General features: G+C 47.2%; 1 protein-coding gene across 1 annotated transcript in view; it reads right to left on the bottom strand.

Moving 5' to 3' along the window:
• The window catches only part of LOC127584063 (transmembrane protein 144-like), an 82,830-nt gene extending 79,738 nt beyond the window's left edge, over window positions 1-3,092 (bottom strand). Inside the window, exons 1-2 of the mRNA XM_052040610.1 lie at window positions 3,034-3,092; window positions 1,420-1,589 (exon numbers count right to left, since the gene is read on the bottom strand). Coding sequence (XP_051896570.1) covers window positions 1,420-1,589; window positions 3,034-3,092 — 229 coding nt within the window. The remainder of the gene's footprint in view (window positions 1-1,419; window positions 1,590-3,033) is intronic.
• Between the last annotated feature and the right edge of the window lie 9,907 nt (window positions 3,093-12,999).

Below are 12,999 nucleotides of genomic sequence, written 5' to 3'. Positions count from 1 at the left end.
CGGCAAATGCTGGAATTTGGAACAACAACCAAGGTGCTGGAGGAACTAGAAGGTCAGGCAGCATGTGTGGAGGAAATAGACGGTTGAACTTTCGGGTTGAGACCCTTCATCTGAAAGATAGAGGGGAGATCGGCCAGTATAAAGAGGTGAGGGGAAGGGATGGGGCAAGAGCTGGCAACTAATAGATGGATCCAGATGAGCAGGGTGATAAGTAGCCTTTGTCGTTATTTCCACTCTTCCCTCCTCCATCTGCCTCTCACCCCTCCTCACCAGGATCCATCCCTTGCCAGCTCTTGCTCCATCCCTTCCCTCACCTCTTTATACTGGCAATCTCTCCTCTATCTTTCAGTCCAGATGAAGGGTCTCAACCCGAAACGTTGGTTGTCCATTACCCTCCACAGATGCTGCCTGACCCGCTGAGTCCCTCCAGCATCTTGTTTGTTGCTCCAGAAAATTTTAAGAGCCTTTGTCTTACAGAAGTGGTGGAAGAACTGGAGAAACATGCTGCCACATCTTCTATTGGAAAAGACAGAGGCAATATTTCGGCACATTAATGTGAATAAAGAAATAGCACCACGAAAGTGATAACATGAAGCAAATCTTATGTGCACAGAAATAAAACATTTTAGAGAAACAAAAGACTGCAGATGCTGGAACCTAAATGAAAAACACGATGATGCTGGAGGGACTCAGCAGGCCAGGCTGCATCCGTGGAGAAAAGCAGGCGGTCAACGTTTTGGGTCAGGACCCTTCTTCAGGACTGAAGATAGGAAAAGGGGAAGCCCAATATATAGGAAGGAAAAGCAGAGCAGTGATAGGTGGACAAAAGAGGGGAGGCGGGGTGGGCACAAGGTGGTGATAGGTAGATGCAGGTAAGAGATAGTGATAGGCAGGTGCGAGGAAGGAAGGGAGACAGGTCCACCGGAGGATGGGTCAAAGGTAAGGAGGGAAAGGAAAAAAAGGTAGAAAAAAAGATGCTAGAAAAGGGGAGAAGTGAAGAAACATGGTGGAGGGGAGGTTTGTGGGGAAGGGGGGTGGGGATTACTTAAAGTGGGAGAATTCTATTTTCATGCCATTAGGCTGTAAGGTTCCAAAACAGAAAATGAGGTGTTGTTCCTCCAGCTTGAGCTTGGAATTCTCCTGGCAGCGGAGGAGGCCGAGGACTGACATATCAGTGATAGTGTGGGAGGGGGAGTTGAAGTGACTGATAATGGGGAGATGCAGGTCGCCGTTATGGACAGAGCGCAGGTGTTCCGTGAAACGGTAACTGTTTAATTGCTTTGGCATAGAACAAGCACATTGTAAAGGCTGATGGACATAAAAATATATTGTAGCCTCAGTTTTGCTAGCAAACAACAGGCTGTCAATTGGAGGCTTCAAGTCATTACAAGCCTAAAACAAGTAAAACAAGGAACTTACCATCTCCTGTATCAATTTTCTTCACTGGAACAAAATTACTGCCAAAACAAATCACAGCAACAGCTGTAGCAACAAAGCCTTTCACTAGTGGCAAGGTGCCTGTGAGGTTCTTTGCTATTGCTTTTGTTGAATAAGCAAATCCCTTCTCCAGAGAGTCATTTCTCAATATCCTGTCTTGTAGAAAGAAAATGCAATGAGCAATTTTGTTAACTTCTCTTGCTGTATCTAACTTCTCTCTGGAAGATGCGTTTAACTTACTGTTTTCAGGGATTGCCGAACTGTATCCCATGACATACACAGCTCTGACGCAGATCAATACTAGAGACCATCTCAGGCTAGGTAACATGCTGCTTGACAGAGGGCCACGGTTCTGCAGCAATCGGTCTCGCAAAGGCTGAGCTTCACAGTATGACCAGGCATGCCGTGCTTTTTTCACAGGTGCTGACGGGGGCCTTTAGTCAGCATACGGTGTCATTCTTTACGTTGGTTATTTGCCAATTACCTGCCAAAGAAATGCCCAATAGATTTTAAACATATTTATCGTGGAAAAGAGATGTTGCTCATAATGAGGAATGCAAGGAACTCCTGATCCCAGGCCTAAACCAATGTGAGTGCAGTTTGGGAAAATCATCGCCAAAACCATGTTGCCTTTTAATTAGAACATGGCAGTTAATTCATCCAAATAAATATTCAGATTGAAGTTGTGTCTGTTAATTGTTTCTGTTTCTAGAACCTCAAGACAGTTCAGTCAAATAAAAGGAGCAAAACCATGCAGCAAAATGATGGCCTCAAGATTTGATTGCATGGTTCTGTTTATTTCCATGCTACATAATGGAAAATAGAATTTTAGAAAATGAAATGCAAAAATGACCATTCCAGGATTGCTTTGCATCAATCTAGAATCCCACTCCTTGGCACATTCCCTCTACCCACATCACTATGGCTAACTCATCACACCCACCTCTCATCTCCACTATCTCTCTAAACCAACTCCCCAGACCCTAACTCGCTCCAGATGGTGCACTTTCCTTTGCGTGCTTTGCAGCCCTACAGTGCGCCTTCAATGGCACTGTAAAATCTCTAGGCTCCTAATTCATAGAGAGGCCATCTATTGTATGGGTAACAATGTATAAACATCATACCTGTCTCTTAAATGTGAGGACAGGATGTGCTAGATGGATGTTAAAAGTGGATCATATTTAGCAGGAGGTAAGTTGCTCATACCCAAAGGGAAGGTCTCAATAAGAAAGGAAGCATCTTTACCAACACATAAAGAACAGCAAATTTATTCCTTTTTGTGAACCTATACAAATGCCATTTTAGCCCATTAGTTGTATCAATGCAAACATGGACTCCAACCTTGAGGTACCAGGGTAACAAAGCTGCCCTGTATAAGAGAGTTCCAGAAGATCGTGGGCACCAAGGGAAGACCTCAGGTTAGAGAATCGGACAGACCAATATCAGATTTGGCCCCACACCCAAGGCATTCATGCCTGACTCAGTGCTATAGGGTGAATTGTTTGCTGTCCTTTTCAGCTAAATCCTGACCTGGAAAGTTTTTGAACGTCACAGCGAGGGATTTACAACCACGGAATTTGGTTTAGTTGTACGTACCAGTCACCTTCTTGGCTGTGATCCAGAAATGAGCAGAATGAAACCTCCTTGATCACCATTCTTTGCTGATGTTTAACAATAGTCATCTGACAGATGCCCTGAAATCTCAAAATGTAACTTGGCTTTGGCAAGGAAACACAGGTGAATAGCAGGTAAGAACAGGTAAGGATTTTTATAGTAGTTAAATAAAAAGATGCCAATTTACAACTAATTAAATAAAGTAGGGATGCAGGCTCAGGTGATGTGTTGCAGCTCCACGATGTGGGAGCTGGTGGACCCCACTGTGGTTCCTGGTGACCACATCTGCAGCAAGTGTTGGTTGCCTGAGGAACTCGGGCTCAAAGTTGATGACCCGGAATCTGAGCTTCAAACACTGTGATGCATCAGGGAGAGGGAGAGTTACCTGGATGCTGTGTTTCAGGAGGCAGTCACATCCATTGGATTAACTACTTCAAATTCGGTCTGTGGTCAGGGACAAGATGGTGTGACTGTGAGTGAGGCAGGTAGGAGGATCCAAGAGGTAGTGCTGGAGGAGCCTCAGCCCTTGAGCTTTTCTAATAGGTCTAAGATTCTTGCTTGCTCCTTGTGTGGATAAGAGTGGGGGCTGTAGGAAGGATGAGCAACATGGCACCGTGGTTCAGTGAGCTATTCATGAGGGGGCAGAGAAGAGAAATGTAGTTGTAATTGGGGATAGTATATTCAGGGGAATAGACACAATTCTCTGTCGGAAGGATTGAGAGATGTGAAAGCTGTGTTGCCTGCCTTGTGCCCAGGTTCGGGACATCTCATCTGACCTACAGAGGAATTTGGAATGGGAGGGGAAAGATCCAGTTGTCATGGTCCATGTGGGTACCAACGACATAGGTAGAACAAGGAAAGAGGTTCTGCTGAGGGAATCTGAGCAGCTAGGGACTAAATTAAAAAGCAGAACCAAAAAGGTAGTAATCTCTGGATTGCTACCTGAGCCGTGTGCAAATTGGCACAGGGTCAATCAGATCAGAGGGTTAAATGAGTGGCTTGAAGATTGGTGTGGGAGAAGTGGGCTTGAATTCGTGGGACATTGGCACCAGTATTGGAGAAGGAGGGAAATAGATGCACCTGAGAACATTTCTATCATGTACAAACCTTTGATTTCTGTCTTTACCTGCAGTCCTCACATGACCATTTCCCTCCTCCACCTCACTATCTGCTCTAACACTCCGTTTCCTCTCCCACTGCAAATCTAGTTTAAACCCGCGCCCCCCCCCCCCCCCGGCGCAGCACTCGCAAACCTACCCGCAAGTATGTTAGTCCCCCTCCAGTTCAGGTGCAAACCATCCCTTCGGAACAGGTCCCACCTTCCCTGGAATATTGGAATATATTTTTCTTTCATTCGTAGATTTTACTGCTCTGCATTTCAGCCATATTTTTTAGTGTTATATCACTATGATTCTAATTTATTTTCACTGGTTACAGAATATTTTCTTTATGTCTGCCTGATAAAATTTCTTTCACCCTCATCTTTGCTTCAGAAACCCACCTTCCATTTCTTTTCCCACATGCGGTGGTAAAAGAGTTTTGCTGAATTTGAGGCTTCGGCTGCTTTGAAGAATGAGTAGAAAGTAGGCCTTGGAGTTGACATGAAGGGAAGCCCTGCAGAGGAGAACCAGCTGCTGGAAGAGGATCGAAGTGGGAGGAGTAGTTGACGCAGAGCTCTCGTCACCAGGCCAAGCCTGTGGGAGTAGTTCACCTGCCTGAAGCTCATCAAACACTAATGCCTGACATCAGTGTTCCAGCAAAGGAGGCATGGCTGAATTCAGCTGTTTGCCACAACTCTGAGCTGGCGGTGGGGCAAGAAATGAATACGCCAGCGATAATGAGATGGTGCAGGAACGTAACACAGAGGCAAAAGATTAGCCGTGATCTTATTGAACGGCAAAGCAGGCATGAGGGGGGTCAAGAGGTTTAGTCCTGCTTCTGCTTCATGGTTATAATCATCCTCGTGCATGGCGCAGGGTTGTTGAAGAGAATGTGTCTCTCTCCCTGAAACTATATGCATCTATTTCCTTTCAGGCTACTGTTGAAGATAAAAGCACCATTTCTCAACACCTCGCTGAAGAGTCAGAGAATCATTCTGAGGACTGTAGAGAACTTGCAGCGCAGAAGGAGGCCCATTGAGCCTGTGTCAGTCAGTAAAGAGCTACCCAGCCTAATCCCGCCTTCTGGCGTGAGGTCCATGGCCCTGCAAGTGAAGGCTCTTCAATAAACATCCAAGTGGTGTTTAAATGTGATGAGGTGTTGCCTCTACCACCCTTTCAAGCAGTGAGTTTCAGATCCCCACCATCCTCAAGATGCAAACCTTTCCCCTCACCTTCTGTCTACTTCTTCCACCATTTACCTTAAACCTAGGTCTCTGTTTTATTTTTGTACCTCTGCTAAGGGGTGACAAGGAGGCTACAATCTGGACAGCACCTTTCTGCCTATGACGTACAGGAGTGAGTAATTCAAGAGCATCAGTAGTAACCAGGATACCTGTGTAAACCAATCACCACCAGTCTCATTTTCCTGCACTCCATCTGTCACTGACCACCATATTGTTCGCTTAGCCACGACGCAAATATGACCACGAACCAAAGTTAAAATACACCTTCTCGTCCAAATTTGTAAATTAAATAATCTAGAATGCAGAGCATAGAACATAGAACAATACAACACAGGAATGGGTCCTTTGGCCCACAGTGAAGCTAATGAAGCCTAATTAAAATAATCCCCCCTGCCTGCACATGGTCCATCTCCTCCAGTCTCTGCATATTCTTGTGCCAATCTAACAGTCTCCTAAATGCCTCTGTTGTATCTGCCTCCAATACTACCCCTAGCAGCGCATTCCAGGCACCCACTAATCTCAAAAACTTGCCCCGCACATCTCCTTTGAACTAACCCCCCTCTCACTTTCAATGCATGCCCCCTAGTATTAGAGATGTTGAACCTTAGAAAGATATACCAACCGTCTACTCTATCCATGCCTCTCATACTTATAAACTTCTATCAGGTCTCCCCTCAGCCTCCACCGTTCCAGAGAAAACAACCCTGGTTTGTCCAACCTCCCCTTATAGCACATGCCCTCTAATCTAGGCAGCATCCTGGTAAACGTTTTCTGCACCCTCTCCAAAGTCTCCACATCCTTCCTATAATGGGGAGACCAGAATTGAATGCAGCACCCCAGATGCGGCCTGACCAGAGTTTTATAAACCTGCAACATAATTTCCTGCCTCTTGAACTCAGTGCCTCAACCAATAAAAGCAAGCATGCCATACACCTCCTTTACCACCCTATCAACTTGTGCAGTTACTTTCAAGGAACTATGAACTTGGACCCCAAGATCCCTCTGTACTCAGTGCTGTTAAGGGTCCTGCCATTAACTGTGCGCTTTCCCTTTACATTTGATCTCCCAAAGTGCAACACCTCACACTTGTCCAGATTAAACTCCATCTGTACCACATTCTAAAATAATCATCTTCATGTATTGCTTTAGTGTCTCTGCCTAATGGTCCCTCAAGAGGTTACAATATGGCTGAATTTGGAGGACACTGCTGATGGCCTTGTAGGATGACCCAGAAAGCCCCAGTGCAGATAACACCATCTCAGTGCACCAGTGCTCTGGTCCAGCTAGCTGCCAGGCTGCAGCAAGAGTGCTGATGTAATGGTCGGACTGGAAGCAGGAGGGTGTGTTAAGGAAAAAGTACAGGAAGCTCACACTCTAAGGGGTCACCACACCTCTCCTAGTGTGACCTTGAGGCAATTGTGTACCATAACATGCGGGTGGAAGTGCTAAATTGGGGGAAGGCTAATTACAATGGTATTTGGCAAGAAATGGAGAAAGTAGATTGGGAGCAGCTGTTTGAGGTTAAATCCACATCTGACATGTGGGAGTTTTCTAAAGGCCAATTGATCAGCGTTCCAGACCTGTAAGGATGAAAGATAAGGATGGCAAGGTTCGGGAACCTTGGATGACAAGAGATATGCAAATTTGGTTGGAAAGAATAAGGAAACGTGCAAGGTTTAGGAAGCTGAAATCAGGAAAAGTTCCTTGAGGAATAAAAAAGAAACAGGAAAGAATTTATACAAGAAATTAGATGGACTAAAAGGGGTCAAAACGTGACTTTGGCATGTAAGATTAAGGAGAATTGGCAATTATATCAGGAGCAAGAAGGTGGCTAGGGAAAGGATAAAGTCAAGGACAAAGGAAAGAATTTATGCCTGGGGCCAGAGGAAGTGGGTGAGGTCCTTAATGTGCACTTTGAATCAGTACTCACCAAGCAGAAGGACATGGGATGATGGTGAGATTAGGGAGGGATATGTTTACATTCCCAGGCATGTTGTTATTAATAAAGAAGAGGTTTTGTATGAGTTGAAAAACATTATGGTGTATAACTCCATAGGGTCTGATGGGATCTTCCCTAGGATACTGAGGAAGCAAGAGAGGAGATTTCTGGGGTCTTGACAGAGATCTTTGTATCCTCTTTAGCCACTGGTGTGGTGGCAGAAGACTGTAGAATAGCCAATGTTGTTCCTTTGCTTAAGAAGGACAACAGGGAGAAACCAGGAAATTATAGGCTGGTAAGTCTTACATCAGTAGTAGGGAAATTATTGGAGGAGATTGTCTGGGACAGGATTTTCTCGCAATTGGTAAAACACAGACTTTTTAGGGATAGTCAGTATAGCTTTGTTCAGGGGAGGTCTCAAATATGTTTTGATTTAAGGAAGTGATGAAGATGATTGATGAGAATAGGGCAGTGGATGTTTTCTACATGGATTTCAGTAAAGCTTTTAACAAGGTCCCTCATGGTAGGCTGGTCCAGAGTCATATAGAAGCCATGATGAGTTGGTCGATTGGATCCAATATTGGCTTCATCACAGAAGACAGAGAGCCATGGTAGAGGGGTATTTGTCTGACTGGAGGTCTGTGTTCGGCAAGGATCACTGCTGGGACCTCCATTGTTTACAACATTTCTTAATAACTTGGATGAAAATATAGGTGGTCTAATTGATAAGTTTGCAGATGACACAAACATTGATGGAGTCATGGATTATGGGAAGGTTGTCAAAGGATCCAGTAGGATCAAGATCAGTTGGAAATTTGGGCAGAGTAATGGCAGATGGATTTTAATCCAGACAAGTGTGAGGTGATGCATTTTGGGAGGTCAAGTGCATGAGCAAAGTGTACAGTAAATGGCAGGACCCCTTGGAGCATTGATGTACACAGGGATCATGGGGTGCAAGTCCATAGCTCCCTGGAAGTGACAACACAAGTGGATAGGGTGGTGAAGAAGGCATAGAGCATGCTTGCCTTCTTCAGTCAGGGCATTGAGCATGAGAGTTGTGAAGTCATGTTGCAGCTGTATAAAACTATGGTTAGGCCACATTTGGAACATTGTGTGCATTTCCAGTCATCACACTATAGGAAGGATGTCCTGGGAACTTCTTCCCAGGGCGACAATGGCTAACATGAGGAGACATAATTCTAAGGTGATTGGAGGAAGGTATAAGGGGGATGTCAGGGGCAAGTTTTTTACACAGAGAGTGGTGGGTGCGTGGAACGCACTGCCGACAGAGGTTGTAGAGGCAAATACATTAGGGACATTTAAGAAGCTCTTAGATAGACACATGAATGATAAAAAAAAATAGGGGGCTATGTGGGAAGGAAGGGTTAGATAGATCTTAGAGCAGGATAAAATGTCGGCACAACATTGTGGGCCGAAGGGCCTGTACTGTGCTGTAGTGTTCTATATTCTATGATGTAGAGTCCTTGAAGAGGGTGCAGAAGAGGTTCACCAGGATGTTGCCTGCTTTGAAGTGTATCAGATGTAAGGAGAGCTTGGGCAAACTTGGATTGTTTTCTCTGAAGCGTCAGAGGCTGAGAGGTGACCCAACAGAAGTATATAAAATTATGAGAGCTACAGATAGGGGAGACTGTCAGAGTCTTTTTCCCAGGGTGGAAATGTCAAGTACTAGAGGGCATTGGTTTAAGGTGAGAGGGGAAAGTTTAAAGGAGGTTTGCGAGGCAAGTTTTTTACACAGAGTGGTAGGTGCCAGGAATGTGCTGCTGGGGAGGTTGCAGAAATAGATACAATAGCAACATTTAAGTTGCATTTTGACATGAACAGGCATGGAATAGAGGGGTATGGACCATGGCAGGTTGATGGGATTGGTTTAGATTGGCATCATGGTTGGTGCAGACAGGGTGGGCTGAAGGGTCTGTTTGTGTGCTGTACAATTCTATGTTATATGTTCTATGTTCTGCATTCTATGTAAAGTGCCCTGGAAGCAAGTTTGAGCAGTGGTTTCAAGAGATGTGCCATCATCTCTCTGAGCTTCAACACTGAGCAATGCCTGTATGGGACCAGTCTGAGCTTCCACTGCAGCGCTCAGGAGTTGCAGCCTTGCTGCTTGTGGTGCAATGGAACCTAAAACATCAGGCATTGCAGGCTGCAATATGATTGGTTCTGCAGGTGTGCCGATGGAGGCAGGCACTGTTCCATGCCGGAAAGGACTGGTCCCACACTGCGTGCCAACCACTGCACCAAGCTTCTTCATAGTGCATCACAGAATCACAGCAAAGTCACAGCACAGGACGAAGCAATTTGGCCTGTCAAGTCTACTCAAGAACGTATGCAACCTGTCCTGCTCCCTCCCCATTGCTCAACAACCTGAAAACTCTTTTAAGTACTTGAGAAACAAAGGACTGCAGATGCTGGAATCTAGACGAAAAACACGATGATGCTGGAGGCACTCAGCAAACCAGGCAGTATACGTGGAGAAAAGCAGGCGGTCAACTTTTTGGGTCAGGACCCTTCTTCAGGACTGAAGATAGGAAAAGGGGAAGCTGTTACAGACTAGGTTACTATTGGTGAATGTCCCTTTAAGATAGAGCATAGTGGTGTGTGTGTGTGTGTGTGTGTGTGTGTGTGTGTGTGTGTGTGTGTGTGTGGGTGTGTGTGTGTGTGTGTGTGTGTGGCGTGATGACGACAACAGGAGATAAAGAATGTAATGACGTTTTTGGAGCAGACAGTTGGAGTCAGTCAGAGAAGAAGAGAGAGAGAGAGACATCAGCCTGCTAGTCTCTATCGATGGATGAAAAACAATAACTGTGTCTGTCACTACAATCCACGTATGGATTTTTGGATTAATCCAGTGGAGTCCACTTTGTTGTTAACCTGTAGTGGGAAACAGGTATTTGTGTGGACGGCCACGTCTCGAATGCCTTTCAGGGTGGCAGATGCTTTGGAACAAAGCAATGGAGTAGTCACTGCTGAGTAGACACTGAGGTGTCGTATGGGTTCCACCGTGGAACATTTGGATTTCGTAATTACTCTCTATTTTCTCTCTACGTTTTGTCTTCAGTCAACAGTGGCTTTGAAGAAGCCTTTGCTCACGTTTCACCTTATGGCTTGCTGAACTGAACTTTGAGAACTATTCCTGGACTTGGAGTTTGGGAATATGCCACACACACACTTCGGGTTTAGTTTTTGGGGTTAATGTTTGAGATCTAACATTTTTACTTCTAACATTCTAACATATTGTAGCAGTTGCTACCGCGGAATGAACACAAGACACTAGTCGTAGAGTTTCAGGACAGAACTGGTTTATTTTCCCGCCTTGCGTGGGCCTTTTAAGAGAGCATGTTCCCACCTACTCAAAACGGCAATGACGTATACACCACGTCATCAAACCTTTCCCGCGCGCGTGTTCTCCCTGTCGCTCGGGGAAGACGAAGGCCCACCGCCATCTTGGGCCTCGCCGCTTCAACGATGCACAGCCCGACCGCCGAGCCAGTTCGCTTGCTCGGACGGTGAGTCACTACACAACCCTGCTCCAGAACCGGCGATACGGTCCCCAAGGTCCGTGGGCTGTGTTAGCCGCTGCTTAGGAGGTCGGCCTCTGCGTCACGGTGCTGGAACCTCGACTGGTTGTTGTAGATTTAAATGGGCCGGTTTGAGGCGGTCCGTCGTGAAGACCTGCTCCTTGCCCCCAATGTCCAAAATAAAGGTGGATCCATTATTCCTGATGACTCGGAACGGCCCCTCATATGGTCGTTGCAACGGTGCCCGAGGTGTGCCCCTGTGAACGAAAACAAACCTACAGTCTCGTAGTTCTTTGGGCTTACAGGACGGGGCTTGACCGTGCCGCGAAGTGGGAACTGGGGCCAAGTTGCCAAGCCTCTCGCGCAGTCTTTGCAGGACTGCCATGGGTTGTTCCTCTTGGTCCCGAAGGGAGGGTATGAAATCCCCTGGGACGACCAGGGGTGCACCGTACACGAGTTCAGCTGACGAAGCGTGGAGGTCTTCTTTGGGGGCAGTGCGTATGCCGAGCAGGACCCAAGGCAGTTCGTCGACCCAGTTAGGACCCTGCAGGCGGGCCATCAGGGCGGATTTCAGATGGCGGTAGAAACGTTCCACTAACCCGTTTGATTGAGGGTGGTAGGCCGTGGTGGTGTGCAGCTGCATCCCCAGCATGTTTGCTAATGCAGACCAGAGGCGGAAGGTAAATTGGGTGCCTCTGCCTGAAGTGATGTGGGCTGGAACACCAAAACGTGAGATCCAAGTTGTGAGCAGCGCCCAGGCACAGGAATCAGTCATGATGTCAGATAGGGGGGTTGCCTCTGGCCAACTCGTGAACCAGTCAACGATGGTAAGCAGGTACCGGGCCCCTCTTGAAACCGGCAGAGGGCCTACGAGGTCGACGTGGATGTGGTCAAACCTTCTACGGGTAGGCTCGAACTGCTGTGGCAGGACCTTGGTGTGTCGTTGGATTTTCAATGTCTGGCAGTGCTGACAAGTCCTGGCCCACTCCCTGACCTGTTTGCGCAGGCCATGCCAGATGAACTTGCTGGCGACCAGCCAGACAGTTGATCTGATGGACGGGTGTGCCAACCCATGTATCGAATCGAAAACGCGTTTCCGCCAGGCTGCGGGAACTATAGGGTGGCGTTGACCTGTTGCGATGTCGCAAAGGAGGGTCTGCTGACCCGGACCAACTAAGAAATCTTGCAGGCCCAAGATTGCGGTTTTGTAGCTGGGCAGTTGGTCGTCGGCTTGCTGTGCGTCAGCCAGGGCCTTGTAGTTGATACCCAGGGACAGGCTGTGGATGGTTGGTCTGGAAAGTGCGTCAGCAACGACATTGTCCTTCCGGGAGACATGTTGGACATCCGTTGTGAATTCGTAAATGTAGGACAAATGTCTCTGCTGACGAGCTGACCAGGGATCAGAGGCTTTGGAGAAGGCGAAGGACAAAGGCTTATAGTCAGTGAAGGCGGTGAAAGGCCTGCCTTCCAAAAAGTACCGGAAATGCCAGACTGCCAGGTACAGCGCTAGAAGTTCCCGATCAAAAGCGCTGTATTTCAGTTCAGGTGGTCTAAGGTGCCTGCAGAAAAATGCCAAGGGTTGCCAACTGCCTTCGATTAGTTGTTCCAGTACCCCACCGACCGCGGTGTTGGATGCGTCCACCGTGAGGGCGGTTGGGATGTCTGTCCTAGGGTGTACAAGCATCGTGGCATTTGCCAGGGTGTCCTTGGCCTTAACAAAGGCAGCTGCAGCCTCGTCGTTCCAGGCGATGTCCTTGCCCTTACCAGCCATCAGCGAGAACAAAGGGCGCAGGATACGGGCTGCTGCAGGGATGAACCGATGGTAAAAGTTGACCATCCCCAGGAATTCCTGTAGGCCTTTGACTGTGTCAGGGTGGGCAAAATGGCGGATAGCGTCCACCTTGGCAGGTAGGGGTGTTGCTCCGTCGCTGGTGATTCTGTGGCCGAGGAAATCGATAGAGTCAAGCCCGAATTGGCACTTGGCTGGGTTGATCGTGAGGCCGAAATCACGGAGACGGGAACACAGTTGGTGGAGGTGGGAAAGGTGTTCTTGGCGGTCATGGCTGGCGATTAGTATGTCATCTAAGTAAATGAACACGAAGTCCAGGTCTCGGCCTACCACGTCC

This window comes from Pristis pectinata, chromosome 2 (genome assembly GCF_009764475.1).
Source record: "Pristis pectinata isolate sPriPec2 chromosome 2, sPriPec2.1.pri, whole genome shotgun sequence".
Taxonomy (NCBI): domain Eukaryota; kingdom Metazoa; phylum Chordata; class Chondrichthyes; order Rhinopristiformes; family Pristidae; genus Pristis; species Pristis pectinata.
This window is presented reverse-complemented; position numbering and strand designations above follow the sequence as displayed.